Raw genomic sequence first — 15746 nt, 5'->3', positions numbered from 1 at the left:
CTGCTGCGGTTCTCCGGCTGTTCCCAACAGCCAGGGTCCACCCCGTCTGAGCTACTGGGAGCTTGGAATTCTGTCCCCACTGCCCAGGGAAAGTGTGTGTTGTCCTTGTTTCCTTCCGCACCCCAAAAGGCCTGTGGGTTGAATTTGGGGCACCCCTCCCTTACAGCCCCAGCCCTGTGGGGGCAGGGACTGGGGAACTGAGCTGTGGGCAGGCGGGAGCTCTGCCTGGAGACAGAGGGGAACGTTAGATCAGATTGCTTAGTTGGGGGGAGAGATCAAAAGGCACCGGCTTTCCCTCCCCCCCTGCCCCCCGATTCACCAGGGTCTCCTTGGCTGGACAGCTGTAAGCAAGGGGCTATATCTGCCTATACACCCCAGTGAGGAGGGAAGTTGGGGGCAGGGCTTCCTCATTAGCCGGGGAGCTGGAGCGGAAGAGGCGGCTCCTGGACAGACTGGGAGACCTGAAGGGTAGGGTGACCAGATCACAACACTCAAATATCGGGACACTGATCGCCTCCTCACCCCCCCCCGCCCACCCGCTGCCACTCGCTCACTCACCGCTTGCCTCTTCGCCCCCCCGCCCACCACTCCCCCCTACGGTGCCGACTTCCCCTCTGTAGCGTGGGTGCTCGCCCACCTCCGCCTCTTCCCGCCCCTGCACCACCCTTGCTCCACCCCCATTCAGCCCCCTTCCCTCAAGTCCCCAGCCCTCCCCTGCCTCTTCTCCACCTCCTCCCCTGAGGGCACTGCGTCCCTGCTCCTCCCTCCTCCCTCCCAGAAAGCGCTAAGTGCCACCAAACAGCTGTTAGGCGGCGGGAAGCACTGGGAGGGAGGGGGAGGAGCGGGGTTGTGGCGCACTTGGGGGAGAAGGAGGCGAGGAGGGGGGAGCTTGGCTGCAATTTTTCCCTGTGGGTGCTCCAGCCCCGCCACGGAGTTGGCGCCTCCCTCTCACTTGCCTCCCTACCTGAACATCAGGACAAATGGCATCCCGATCGTACATTGACAAAGGGTTAAATATCCGGACAGTGCCAATTTTATCGGGACATCTGGTTAACCTACTGTGGGGGAGGGGGAGTTGTTAACCCCTTGCACTCCAGTTAGCTCCTTGCAGGGCCTAGGAAGAAGCTTTGGCATCTTCTCAGTGCCCGGCTGGCTCTGAGGGAGTCCCTGGGGGGAGCCCAGAGAGCTGGCACCTGAACCAGACCCAGCACCTTCGGAGCATGTCCAGGCCCAGGCTGGCCCATCCTCCTTTGCTCCCCCACCCCAGCAGCACCAGGTCTTGCCAGGGCCGCCCACAGGATTCTGGGGGCCTGGGGTCTTCAGCGGCTGGGGGCCTCCGCTTCGGCTGTAGTTTGGTGGCGGAGGATCCTTCCACTCTGGGACCCGCCACCGAAGTGCCCTGAAGACCCACAGAGGGGGCACCCCGCTGCCGAATTACCGCTGAAATGGGACCCGCTGCTGAAGTGCAGCTGGATCTTCTGTGGTAATCTGGCAGCGGGGGGCCCCCACAGCGGGTCTTCGGGGCACTTCGGCAGCGGGTCCCAGAATGGAAGGACCCCCTGCTACCGAATTACAGCTGAAGACCAGGCTGCACTTCGGCGGCAGGTCCCGCTTTGGCGGTAATTTGGTGACGGGGGGTCCTTCCACCCCGGAGCGGAAGGACCCTCCACTGGCAAAGACCCGGAAGGGAAGAAGCTCCGGGGCCCCCAGTGCGAGTGAAGGACCCCACTCCAGGGGCCCCGAAAAACTCTCGTGGGGGCCCCTGCGGGGCCTGGTCCTGGGACAAATTGCCCTACTTGCCCCCCCCTTCTGGGCGGCCCTGGGTGTTGCCCTTGCCCTGGCCAGCTGTGCCTGTCGCCCCTTCTGCTTTGTGTGGGGAGAGGGGCCATGCTGCAGGGACTCTGCAGTGCCGGGGGGGTCAAGCAGCAGCAGCCTGCAGGGGGCCTGTCGGGCTAGCCATTAATTCTGTGTGCTGGCCTGTGGGAGACCCAGGCTGGTCCCCACACTGGCCCAGCAGCATCTCCAATCAACTGTCCAGGCTTGTAGGGTGTGACCCAGACCCAGGGAAACAAGGAGGGTCCCCGAGATGGGCGCAGCTCAACATGCTCTCCTCTGCTCCCCCTCTCCCACCCCTCCAGCCGTCTGCTCAGTGTCCCTCTGGCTGTCCATCGCACTGCCTGGCATCTGCACTGGCGTGGGCCCTGCATTCCCATGAATTGGTCTCTGCACCCAGGCTTGCAGCCGGGGCCCTCAGTCCTTTGCAGTGCTGCAGTAGACACGGCTGGCCCTGGCTAGGTGTGTCCGATCCTGGACCTCCACCAGTTTGTTTCCCTCAATGTTATTGAATGTTACTGACTCTCTCAAGAGCCAGCCCCTGGAAGGGCCTTGTACCCCCTGGGAGCAGCAGGAGAGGAATGGGAATAAGCATCTGCCCCACTGAGCTCAGCTCCCTTCACGGGGGCAATACCAGAGCTGAGAGGTCCCGAGAGCCCCCAAGACAGGGACTAGGGGTCAGTTTCCCCTGGACAGCCTCCTTTGGGGTTGGCGTTTCAGCCCGGGGAGCAGCATGGAGACCACAGACCCTATGAGCCAGTCCACTGAGTGACTAATGCCACCCGTTTCCTTTGCAGAGACCATCAGCTACGTTGCCCCACAGGAAGCCGGCCGTCCCAGTGCCCCGCTGCGCAGGCTCCCCCTCCGACCAGCATCCTACTCAGGTGGGTCTGGAGGGAAGATGTCACCTTCCTTCGGCTGGAGATTGTGCTGTGCTAGAAACCCTGCGTCTCTCCTCCCCTCAAACCCGTACTGCCCTTGCCCCTGCTCCGACGTGTCTCAGGGGCAGCAAAGGGGCAGAGAGAGTGGCAGTGAGAAAAAAGAACAATAGACAGATAGGGAAAGAGGGAGAGGATGAGGGAAGCCAGGCATTAGCAGGGCCGGATTAACACAGGGGCTTTAGAGACTGCAGCCCAGGGCCCGGGGATAAGGGGGGGCTTCAGTGCAGTAGAGCTCAGGCAGGCTGCCTGAATGCCGTGGTCCCACACCGCTCCCGGAATCGGATGGCTGCTGGCACATCTCTGCAGCCCCGGGAGGGGCAAAGGTGGCTCCCAGCACTGTCCCCGGAGCTCCCATTGGCTGGGAACTGGCCAATGGGAGCTGTGGTGGCGGTGCTTGTGGGCACAGGCAGCGCATGGAGACAGGCTGTCCCCCTCCCACCAGGGATGCACAGAGACGTGCCAGCAGCTGGCCGCTTCCTGGAGCGGCGTGGGACCATGGCATGCAGGCAGCCTGCCTAAGCCTTGCTGCGCTGCTGGCTGGGAGCCACCTGTGGTAAGCTCCTCCCGGACGAAACCTGCACTTCAACCCCCCTCCCCTATTAAAGGTGCAGTACGCAGACTATTCAGAGCAAGTCAACACACAGGGGGACAGCTTGCTTGCCCAGCTCTTGCTCCTGGGCTGAGGTTCGACTCAGTGGTGAAATCCTGGTTGCCCTGAAGTCTATAGGAGTTTTACCACCAAGTGCAGTGGGGCCAGGTTATTTCCTGCTGGTTTGCGCCTTTGTCCCTCAGTTCAGGGCATGTTTGGGATCTCAGCAGGGCATAAGGTGTGGGCATCTGGCTTTTCCTGGGGCTGTCTTCAGCAGAGGGATGGGGCTTGTTGTGCCTGCCCCCACCAAGGGACCAATCGGATTGGTTCTGCACTGTCAGATGCTAACCCCCATTGTGTGGGAACAGCCCTGTGTGTGAGCATGGATGATTTGCTATTGGCTGCATGCCGAGGATGGATACCCAGGCCCCATTGCATCACTCTGGCAGTGTAGAGGAGCTGCCAGATGGGTGTTCAAGGCGCCTTTTGCTCTGCCCCAAAGAAGACTCCGGCTCACCATTTCCCATATCCCACAGCCGGGCTGGGAGATAGCACTGCTGCATGTAACCGTTTGGCTCTCTTCCCGCAACCCTCCCCATGCAACAGAACAGGAACCAACCCCACGTGCATTGCCTCCTTCCCAAGCCAGCTGCGAACATGGCCCTTTGGCCGGAGAGTGTCAAGCCAGGCGATTGTATCCCTGCCTTCCGAACGTGTCACGGGCAGGAATTCCATCTATCCGGCATGACCGGGGCTGCTCTGGGGAGGGAGGTGGACATGGGAGTGCAGGAAGGAGAAGTGTCTGTGGACAGGACAGCAGTGCCAAGTATCCTTCCTCCTCATCATTTCTGAGGTTTACATGGTTTTTTAAACTTGGCCTTCTCTTCTCTCCAGACTCCGCCGCCTGGCATGGCTTGCTGAGTCCAGCAGTTGAGGTTTGGGAGCAGAGGTACCTCGCTTCCCATATGTTATCCTTTTGTTCTAGCTTCTGACTGGCATCCACTGGGACTTTCTCTAGCCTTGTGCTTTCTGAGCATACACCCCAGGGGAGTGGCGAGGGCAGGCTGGTGGGGGCATGTCCGGAGTGGGGGGGACTCAGCTCTCACAAAGGGTACATTCCTCCAGGCATGGGAGCACATGTTCTAGCCACACGGCCCTGCCCCTTGTGCCCAAGGCCCCACCCCTACCTGAATGCCCCTTCCCCCTACAGCCAGAGGACACCCAGCCAAACCTCTTTCCCTACATTCCCCAGTGCCCCAGGTGACACCCAGGGGAGGCCGGCAGAAGAGAGGGTGCGCCCTCTCCCTGCTTTCTGCTCTGGGTCATACCATGGAAGGATGGCAGGAGACAGCCCTAGGACTGGGCCAGCAGACCGCCCCAGCGCCGGCCCCCAGTGCCAGGCCACCCACAGTGCCAGCCTGCTGGCCTCCAGCCAGTGATGGAGCTGAGCTCCCGCCAGCTTGGGCACCAGCATGGCCAAGGCCAGGGCTTGGCTTAGGGTTATACCTGTTATACACGCCACCCATGCCACCAGGTGATCAACAGCCACCAGGTGATCAACAACCAACCACATCCTTCCAGTCCAGTTCAACATTAGCAACTGGTCTTCATGGATACCCCCGGAACATGAAGAGGGGACGTTGGAAGGGATCCTCGGAACACAGCCCCTGGGTACTCTGTGAAACCCTTTGGACGTTCAGGTTCAGCCACCTGCCATCATTCCCAGGGTAATACAGGGTGCTCATTCTCTCTCCATGTACTTGGCCTCCAATGGAGAGGGTCCACTGGGGTAGTGGTTTCTGGGACCATGATAGGTCAGCCTCTGGGACCCACCGGCTTATTCTACCCCAGCCACCAAATGACAGCAATGTTCATAAGAACATAAGAAGGACCATGTCCAACCAATGGTCTATCCAGCCCAGTGTCCTGTCCTCTGACAGAGGCCAATGCCAGGTGCTTCAAAGAGAATGAATAGAACAGGGCCATTATCGAGTGATCCATCCCCTGTCATCCCGTCTCAGCTTCTGGCAGTCAGAGGCTTAGGGACACCCAGAGCATGGGGTTGCACCCTCACCATCCGGGCTAATAGCCAGTGACTGACCAATCCTCCGTGAACTTATTGAATTATTTACTGAACCCAGTTAGAGTTTTGCCCTTCATAACACCCCCCGGCAGCGCGCTGCACAGGTTGACTGTGCGTTGTGTGCAGAAGTCCTTCCTTGAGTTTATTTTACAAAGAGGAGAGGAAAGGGAGGAAGAGCAAGAGAGCTGTGCTCCCCCATTCCATTCCATCTGCCCCCCACATCTGCTTCTCACTGCAAGATCCCTCAGCTCCAAGACTCAGCAGGCTGCAGATGAAAGGGCCTGATCCTGGTTACTCAGCCCTTTGTGCAGCCATTTGCACCAGTGGTCCACTCACACTACATCAGAACAAGAGCACTGTAAACCCTCTTTGCACTGAGCGACCACATATGATGCCAGACAGAGGAGAATCTGCCCCCCACCCCGCCAAGGCGGCTCTAGACATTTTGCCGCTCCAAGCATGGTGGCATGCTGCAGGGAGCGCTCTGCCAGTCGCCAATCCCGTGGCTCTGGTGGACCTCCCGTAGGCATTGCAGAGGGTCCGCTGGTCGTGCGGATCCACCAAAGCCATGTCGCCGAAGGCTGCCTGCCTGCTGCCCTCGCTGCGCCGGCAGAGCACCCCCCGCAGCATGCCGCCCCAAGCACACGCTTGGCGTGCTGGGGCCTGGAGCCGTCCCTGCCCCCTGTCCCCCAACACACACACACACACACTCTGGAGAAGGAGATTCCTCCAGGGCAAGGGTGGGCAAGCCCAGAAATGGGACATGAAACCTGGAGGGGCCAATCCTGCCCTGGATGGACTGGTTGGGTCGTTAATGTCCGGGACTGAGGGTGGCTATGGCCTTGGGGACCTCTCCAGCTGACTTGCGGGGCTGTGTCCATGGGATCTGCACAGAGCCCTTATCTACTCTCATCTGGGAACAGCGTCTTGAGCCATAGGGTGCGTCGATTTTTCAGGGATCGATATATCGCGCCTCATCTAGACGTGATATATCGATCCCCCAACGCGCTCCCTGTCGACTCTGGAACTCCACCGGAGCGAGTGGCGGTAGCGGAGTTGACGGGGGAGCCGCAGCCGTCGATCCCGCGCCGTGGGGACCCGAGGTAAATCAATCTAAGACACTTCGACTTCAGCTATGCTATTCACGTAGCTGAAGTTGCGTATCTTAAATCGACACCCCCCCCCGCACTCCCCCCCACAGTGTAGACCAGCCCTTAGAGACTTGGGCTGAGGAGAAATTGCAGACGAGGACATTCCTAGGACTCAGACCATCCCCCGGTGAGCAGGCGGGGAAGAGATCTTGAAATGGCAGATGCCAAAAAAAGAGATGCTGCCCCTTTAAAAGTCAGAGCCAGGCCATGAGTAACCATGGAGATGGCTTTGACTGTTGACAGGGAGGACTGCAGGCTCCTTGTTGGGGCTAGTAGCAATTAACCACAATTATCCTGGCTCCCTGTGACACTGGAAAATGAGAATGAGCCTTTCCTCAGGGGCGAGGGCCGAGAGCTCTTCTCCTTCTGCCTCTTTCACACTCAGAAGAGACTCTTCCGCCTTGGCATATGCTGTTGGTGAAGCTAAGGGGTGTCTGACTTGTCTTCAGGTCTCATCGCTACAGAGCCAGGAGCAAAACTAGTTGAAGAGACAGGCCAGATTCATTCCAGGGATGTGGCCGGTTAGTTTAGATCTGAGTAGATAAAATGCCATTTCACCTCCTGCTGAAATGCAGCTGCCTCTGGGCTCCAGCACTCCACCTGTTATAACACCTCACAACAGTTCAGGGCAGCCTTCCTCACGGTTCCTGAGCACTTTCCGATCCCGACAGCATCCAGGGGAAATAAAGGGCCGTGCGTGGGAAATGATCTGACCGTGTCGAGGCTTGAAGAAAGGCCTGGTGCAGGTCTGGCTGCGAAGGCCCAGGGGTCGGTTTTTATCTGCCCAGCCCTGGTCCAGAACCAGCTTTAGATTAGAATGTCTCTATTGCTCGCCATTTCCATGAAATCGGGTAAAGGACCACTCCCAAGGCCCTGCTGCGTGACCCTTGGAAGTCCTTCTAACCCGGGCTCACGTCCCCAAGACCCAGAGCCTGAGGCCTTTCCCGCACTGCCCGTTTGCTCCAATGACAGCCACTGGGGTAGCTGTGCAGGTGCAGATCGAGGCTGAGCTGTGTGCCCCAATGGCTGGAACTGGGGCAGGCCCCAGGGTAGGCATCGTCTCTGCTGTGGGAGTGCTGTGCTGGCACCCTGTCTGACCCCACAGTAGAGTTCTTACTCTTCAAGGTGAGCCCCAGGGAACAAGTCCTGCCTGGAAGCGAGTTCTGGACTCCACCAGCAGGTGAGGTCTCCTGGGATCAGGGTTAGGACCCCCTGGGGGAGCAGAACGGGGATGACAAAGAGTGACTGGGCCTGACTTGTCTGGTGCTTCCCTGTCCTGGAGCCAGGGTGTGGGTCCCACCTTGGCTCACATCACCAAGATTGAACTGGGACCTCCAGAGCGAAAAGCATGAGCTGCTGAAGCTCTGTGAGTGGGGCTGTACAGACTCCTGGCCTCTGCAGGCTGGGCACAGAGTGGACCTAGCACACGTGTGCCAGTGGGTTACGCCAGTACCTGGCATGCAGCGTACAGTTGGCTGCCCAGGGAACATTTGGCGCAGAATGTTATGAGCCCACATCCATACTCCCTGCCCCACACTCTTCCCCTCACTTTATTTCCTCCCCCCTCCCTCTCTCCACCCCTCCATCCTGGCCTCAGATTTCCCCCCAGTCTCTTTACTCTCCATTCTGTCGGTTGATTTCCCAGGGTGTTTGAATTGCAGCAAAGTGGTGGAACTGACGACGCGTCTCAACAGCCTGGAAGCCCAGGTCAGTGTCTACATGGCAGGGGTTGGAGGCGGGATGTGGGTAAAGGATCAGGGAGCACAGAGTGTGGTAGGGGAACCAGCGTGACCTTCTCACCTCAGAACTTTGCATCTCACGGAGGTTGGGATCAATGGTGAGTCTGCCATTGACCCCTGGATCCCAGTGAAATCTCTTGGAAATGTTGGAAGAGGTTGGCTATTCCAGCCCCCGATGTTCTGTGTCACATGTGGAGCGGGGCTGCCAGCTCGTTCATTTTAAACAATTGTCTTTCTTTTTTCATCTACATTTTGTGCTGTCATTTCTTTAAGTACTTTTGTTTATTATTCTTCATTTCTCTCTTTTCTTTTTGCCTTGTTCCTGCTGGAGAGGTTCTTCTTTCTTTTTCTGCCCAGAAATGCAGTTCCTGGGCACCTTCCTTTCTCTTGCAATTTCTGTTTACCCTTTGAAATGAAAAGAACTTCAACATTTCAAAATGTTGGGGCAAAATTGCATTTGTTTTGATTTCAGCCAGCTGTGCCAGCCCCAGGAGCAGACAGCTGTCTCTTTGTGGTACTGACAAAACTCCCATTACAGAGAGCACCTCAGTGTATTTATCCTCATGACCCCCGAGGAGGCAGGGCAGCGCTATTATCCCCATTTTTACAGAGAAGCTAAGTGACTTGTCCAAGGTCACACATGAAGTCTGTGGCAGAGGGGAATTGTACCTGGGTCGTCTGAGTCCTAGACTTAGCCACTGGACCACCCAGCCTTTCTCTATAGACATGCACCGTGTGTAGGAGGTCAGTCCCCAACAGATCATCCATCTCCCTCCCATAGGAATTGCAATTCCAAAGCACTCGAGAAGTTGCATAGGATAAGATAGAGCATAGCCAGGGTGTGGCATGGCTGTTCAGAGCCTGAGTGCTTTCTGAACCAGGTGGGATTTTAATGGTTGACGTTTCAGGTTGCTATAAGCATTTCCGGGAGGACAGATGGTCTTGTGGTTATTAAACCATGGGACACCAAACTCCTGGGTTCTGTTCACAGCTCTGCCACTCAGGCATATGTGGGTGAGTTACCTGTGCCAATGCTGTGAAGCCCCAGCACCTGAGACACACACAACTAACAGGCCCTGCAAACCAGACTGTAGGGGACTGACCTGGCAGTGGAGGAGATGAGAGATGGATCTGGTGCCTGTTTTCTATCCCTGTGTGATATGAATGGTCTCCAGCTGGGGTGACACCAGGCCACATGGTGTGTTCTCTAGGAGATGACATTCCGTAGGATGGACTGTCTGAGGTCTCCAGAAGTGTCACTAAGACCAGTTGGCTTGTGGCCCTGAGGAATGTGCTGGTGAGGTTCTGTTGTGATCCTGTAACCCATCGGGGCTCAATGTCACAGGGAGGCCAGTGTATTAATGATCTGGAGAATGGCGTGGATTGCACCCTCAGCAAGTTTGCAGATGACACTAAACTGGGAGGAGTGGTAGATATGCTGGAGGGTAGGGATAGGATACAGAAGGACCTACACAAATTAGAGGATTGGGCCAAAAGGAACCTGAGGAGATTCAACAAGGACAAGTGCAGAGTCCTGCACTTAGGACGGAAGAATCCCATGGACTGTTACAGACTAGAGACCAAGTGGCTAGGCAGCAGTTCTTCTTCGAGTGATTGCTCATATCCATTCCAGTTAGGTGTGCGCGCCGCTCGTGCACGTTCGTCAGAAGACTTTTACCATAGCAACTCCAGTGGGCCGGCAGGTCGCCCCCTAGAGTGGCGCCGGCATGGCACCCGATATATACCCCTGCCGGCCCACCCGCTCCTCAGTTCCTTCTTACCGCCGTGTCGGTCGTTGGAACTGTGGAGCGCGGCATAGCTGTCCTCCACGTCCCTAGCTCTCCTTTGTTTCATTGTTCTCATAGTTGTAGATAGTTGTAAATTGTAGTTGGACTTTTAGTTATTGTTAACTTTTAGCATAGCTGTATATACTTAGTTAGCGGGCTTGGGCTTTGGCCCTTTCCCGCACCCGGCACCGGGCCCATGCCTGGTTCGCCGGGGTTCAAACAGTGCTCGGCCTGCAAGAAGCCGATGCCAACTAGCAATCCCCACGACGCCTGTCTGAAGTGCCTGGGGGAATCGCACATTTCAGATAAGTGCCGCATCTGTAAGGCTTTTAAGCCTAGGACAAAGAAGGAGAGGGACCAGAGGTTAAGGACTCTCCTGATGGAAGCGGCACTTAACCCTGTGGCCCCGACGCAGAGCGCCAGCACCGGACTGCGCCGGCACCGGAAAGACGCCCCGGCACCGACCTTTCCTGGCACCGGGACTCAATGCAAGGCCCTCGACGTCTGCCACTCCATCCTCACAGACTCGAGCGGAGCGCCCGGCACCTACCTCTGCCGCTGCACTACCAACAGGGATTCCGTCGACTCTGGGCCCCGGAGGTCCGTCGAGTCCGGTCCCTCCTAGCTCCCCTATAAGATCTGGGGTTGAGCTGTTGGTCCCTTCGACGCCACAGACATTCGCTTTGGCGCAGGACCTAATTGTTCTTACTGACCCCACCCAGCCTCAACCCCCGGTGCCCCTGGTGCGGGTTTTATCTAGAGGCAAGCCTGCGGCAATGCGAGCGCCGTCTCCTGACTCGCCCAGCCGGCACCGATCCCCTTCGAGGTCCTGGCACCGTGGACGTTCTCGCTCCAGGCGCCGCTTGCAGTCCCGGCACCGCTCCCCTCAGCAGTACCGGTCGTACTCGCGGCGCCAGTCATCTTCCAGACGGTCTCGTTACTCCCAGCACCGGTCTGGATCGAGTTGCCGCTTCCGGCACCGAGACTCCAGGAGCCGTTCTTGTTGGCGGTCAGCACCCCGGTCGACCTCCCGGCACCGCGCTGGTGGCAGGTCCCGGTCCCGGTCGACCTCCCGGCACTGCGCCAGCGGCAGGTCCCAGTCGACCTCCCGGCACCATAGTGGTGGCAGGTCCCGGTCCCGATCCCGGCACCGGTATGATTCCCGGTACCGGTCCCCAGCACCGAGGACGTCTTCAACGTCGAGGCCGAGGGAGCCCTATCAGCCACGTTCGGCCCCACCATGGCCGTCCCAGCAGCCGTCTGCCTCATCGCAGGCAGACAGCATGTACGCCCTGGACGCGGACAGACCCACGGCCCTCTTCCAAGACCCCCCTCCGCAGGATCAGGGACCGCAACAATGGGGCTTCTGGACACCCTGGGCATACCATCAAGCCCAGGGCCTCAGCACATTCCACTGCAACCAGCGACATCTGAGCGCCGGGCTCCGGAGGCCTCGTTGTCTCGCCCTCCCCCTTCTCCGACGGGGGAAGACCGGTCTAACCAGCAGGACCCTGAGCTCCCTCCAGGATCAGAGGCATTGGTACAGACGGAGCCCCCCGTAGACCCGCTCCTACCGGGGTTCTCCTCATTGTCCTCCCTCGATGAGGCAGTGGCGGGAACGGCATCCTCCATCCCCCCCCCCCCCCCCCCGCTCGACCTCAGGGCGCACCAGGACCTCCTCAGGCGTGTAGCGCAAAACATGAACTTGCAGGCTGAGGAGGTCTCGGAAATTGAAGATCCTGTGGTGAGCATTCTCTCAGTGGATGCTCCCACCAGAGTCGCCCTTCCCTTCATTAGGATTATTCAAGCCAATGCTAATACCATCTGGCAGTCACCAGCCTCCATCCCTCCTGCTGCACGCGGGGTGGAGCGCAAATATATGGCACCCTCCGAAGGATATGAGTACCTGCATGTCCACCCAACCCCGTGCTCCCTCGTCATGCAGTCTGTGAACGAGAGGGAGCGCCACGGGCAGCAGGCCCCAGCACCGAAGTCCAAGGAGGCGAGGCGCATGGACCTGCTAGGCCGGAAGGTCTGCTCAGCGGGCGCCCTCCAACTCAGGGTCTCTAACCAACAGGCACTCCTTAGCTGCTATGCCTATAACTCCTGGGTAGCGGCGGATAAGTTCAAGGAGTTGTTGCCTCAGGATGCGCGTCAAGATTTCGTGGCGATTCTTGATGAAGGCAAGAAGGTCGCGAGAACGTCATTGCAGGCATCCTTGGACGCGGCGGACTCAGCCGCCAGAACTCTGGCTTCTGGGGTTACCATGCGCCGCATCTCTTGGCTACAGGTTTCTGGCCTTCCTCCGGAGCTCCAACACACCATCCAGGACCTCCCGTTTGAAGGTCAGGGCCTGTTTTCAGAGAAGACTGACCCCAGGCTGAAAAGCCTGAAAGACAATAGGGTCATCATGCGCTCTCTAGGGATGCACACGCCCGGGACGCAGCGCAGACCCTTCCGGCCTCAGCAGCAGCAGCGCCGGCCCTATCCCCAGTACCACCAGCGTCAAGACTTTAGTAGGCGCCAAAGCAGGAATGGCCGGCGCAGACAATCGGGCAACCAAGGGGGACTGAATCAGAGCTCCTCTAAAGCCCCACCGGGCCCAAAACCTTCGTTTTGAAGGTGCACCCGAGGACGCTGTACCAGTTTCCTCCATGGATCCGTCCCCCCCTTTTTCCAACCGCCTTTCGTTCTTCCTACCGGCGTGGACCCAAATAACATCCGACTGTTGGGTCTTACGCACGGTGCAAACGGGATACCGTCTGCAATTTATTTCGCACCCTCCCTCCCACCCCCCACCCTCGTCCCTCTTCAGGGACCCCTCTCACGAGCAATTCCTCCTTCAGGAGGTGCGGACGCTTCTCGACAAAGGAGCCATAGAGGCGGTTCCAGAGAACGAAAAGGGCAAGGGGTTTTATTCCCGCTACTTTCTGATCCCCAAAGCCAAGGGAGGCCTCAGACCCATCCTCGACCTGCGGGAACTCAACAAATATATGGTGAAGTTGAAGTTCCGCATGGTATCCTTGGGGACCATTATCCCATCTCTGGATCCTGGAGACTGGTACGTCGCCCTCGACATGCAGGACGCTTATTTTCATATAGCCATTTTCCCACAACACAGACGTTTCCTTCGGTTCGTGATCGACCACCACCATTATCAATTTGCAGTCCTCCCATTTGGCCTCTCCACGGCCCCGAGGGTATTCACGAAATGCATGGCTGTTGTCATCGCCCATCTTCGACGCAGTCGCATGCACGTATTCCCCTACCTCGACGACTGGCTGATTCAAGGCACGTCAGAGTCGCAGGTCCTCAACCACGTCCGCACGGTCAGCAGACTCTTTGGACATTTGGGCCTTATTCTCAATGTGGACAAGTCCTCTCTGCTTCCCACGCAGAGGATAGAGTTCATTGGGGCCATTCTGGACTCCACCTTGGCCAGGGCCATTCTGCCACTGTCCAGGTTCCAGACGCTGTCGGCCATCATTCGGCGTCTACAGGTGGCTCCCTTGACCTCTATAAGGATGTGCCTAACCCTCTTAGGCCACATGGCGGCCTGCACCTTCGTTACGGGTTATGCGCGGCTTCGCATGAGGCCCCTCCAGTCCTGGCTTATCAGCCAATACCGTCCGGCCAGGCATCTGCTGGACGCGGTTATCACCGTCCCCCAGAAGGTATTGGATTCCCTCCGGTGGTGGCTGGACCAATCTGTAGTGTGTGCGGGGCTTCCATTTCATCCGCCCCAGCCCTCGGTATCCCTAACAATGGATGCCTCAGACCTGGGTTGGGGGGCCCACCTCGGAACCCTGAGGACACAGGGCCAGCGGTCTCCTCAGGAGGTGGCCCTCCACATCAACATACGGGAGCTAAGAGCGGTCCGCCTTGCTTGCCAAGCGTTCTCCCATCAGCTTCAAGGTCGCTGTGTCTCGGTATTCACCAACAACACGATGACCATGTACTATATCAACAAGCAGGGCGGCATGAGATCCTCTCCCCTATGTCAGGAGGCGATGCGGCTCTGGGACTATCGTATAGCCCACTCCATTCACCTCATGGCATCCTTTCTTCCCAGTGTACGGAATACGCTGGCAGACCATCTGAGCAGATCCTTCCTTTCGCACGAATGGTCCCTTCGCCCGGACGTTGCCCTCTCACTCTTCCAGAGGTGGGGTTGTCCCCGGATGGACCTCTTCGCGTCCAGAGGGAACAGGAAATGCTAGATGTTCTGCTCCTTTCAAGGCCGGGAACCAGAGTCGGTAGCGGATGCCTTTCTTATTCCGTGGATGACGCACCTTTTCTACGCATTCCCTCCGTTCCCGCTTATCCACAAGGTCCTTCTGAAGGTGTGCAGGGACAGGGCCACTTGATTATGATAGCTCCAGCGTGGCCCAGGCAACATTGGTATCCGATGTTGCTGGACCTGTCTCTAGCCGACCCAGTCCCCCTGACCTTTCACCTGGACCTGATCACCCAGAACCACAGCAGGCTTCATCACCCGGACCTCAAGTCTCTGCACCTCACAGCGTGGCTCCTGTGTGGCTGACCAGGTCAGAACTACGGTGCTCTACCCCAGTACGTCAAGTACTCGGGCAGCAGGAAACCTTCCACTAGAGCGACGTACTCGGCCAAGTGGAAGCGTTTCTCCTGTTGGTGCACGGAGAGGGGTTTCCTCCCTATGGAGGTTTCTATCGCCAATATTCTAGATTACATCTGGTCCCTCAAGCAGCAGGGCCTGGCGATATCGTCCCTTCGGGTTCACCTGGCGGCTATCTCCACCTTTCATCCGGGGGGAGATGGCCGTTCGGTTTTCTCTCACCCTATGGTGACCAGATTCCCAAAAGGATTAGAACGTCTCTACCCCCAGGTTCAACCCCCTGCCCCTACCTGGGATCTCAACCTGGTTCTTACTCGGCTCATGGGCCCTCCATTTGAGTCGTTAGCGACTTGCTCCCTGCTCTATCTCTCCTGGAAGACTGCTTTCCTGGTGGCCATCACCTCAGCCAGACGGGTGTCAGAACTCCGGGCCCTCATGGTAGATCCCCCGTATACGGTCTTCCATAAAGACAAGGTGCAGCTGAGGCCACACCCGGCCTTTCTCCCCAAGGTGGTCTCAGCCTTTCATGTCAACCAGGAGATCTTTCTCCCTGTCTTTTTTCCAAAGCCCCATTCGTCCTGCAGGGAGCAACAGCTTCACTCGCTTGATGTCCGCCGGGCACTCGTGTTTTATGTGGAGAGGACCAAACCGTTCCGCAAATCCCCCCAGCTCTTCGTGACAGTAGCGGACCGAATCAAAGGACTACCCATTTCCTCACAGAGGATCTCCTCGTGGGTGACGTCCTGTATCAGGACCTGTTATGACTTGGCTCACACCCCTACGGGCCATGTGACTGCGCACTCCACCAGGGCACAAGCATCATCGCTGGCTTTCCTCGCCCGCGTGCCCATCCAGGAGATTTGTAGGGCGGCGACCTGGTCCTCCGTCCACACCTTCGCTTCCCATTACGCCCTGGTCCAGCAGTCCAGAGATGACGCGGCCTTCGGATCTGCAGTGCTCCATGCCGCGACTTCTCACTCCGACCCCACCGCCTAGGTAAGGCTTGGGATTCACCTAACTGGAATGGAT

The 15746-nt window shown here is 58.1% G+C and overlaps 1 protein-coding gene across 4 annotated transcripts in view; it reads left to right on the top strand.

Moving 5' to 3' along the window:
* The window catches only part of EMID1 (EMI domain containing 1), a 105584-nt gene that overhangs the window by 53606 nt on the left and 36232 nt on the right, over positions 1-15746 (top strand). For all 4 annotated transcript variants that reach the window (XM_050923822.1, XM_050923819.1, XM_050923820.1 and 1 more), the window contains exons 5-6: positions 2631-2717; positions 8243-8304. In XM_050923822.1, the coding sequence (XP_050779779.1) occupies positions 2631-2717; positions 8243-8304 (149 nt within the window). The remainder of the gene's footprint in view (positions 1-2630; positions 2718-8242; positions 8305-15746) is intronic.

The sequence above is a fragment of the Gopherus flavomarginatus genome, chromosome 15, assembly GCF_025201925.1.
Source record: "Gopherus flavomarginatus isolate rGopFla2 chromosome 15, rGopFla2.mat.asm, whole genome shotgun sequence".
NCBI lineage: Eukaryota > Metazoa > Chordata > Testudines > Testudinidae > Gopherus > Gopherus flavomarginatus.
Note: the sequence above shows the minus strand (reverse complement) of the source record. Positions and strands in the feature narration are given on the sequence as shown.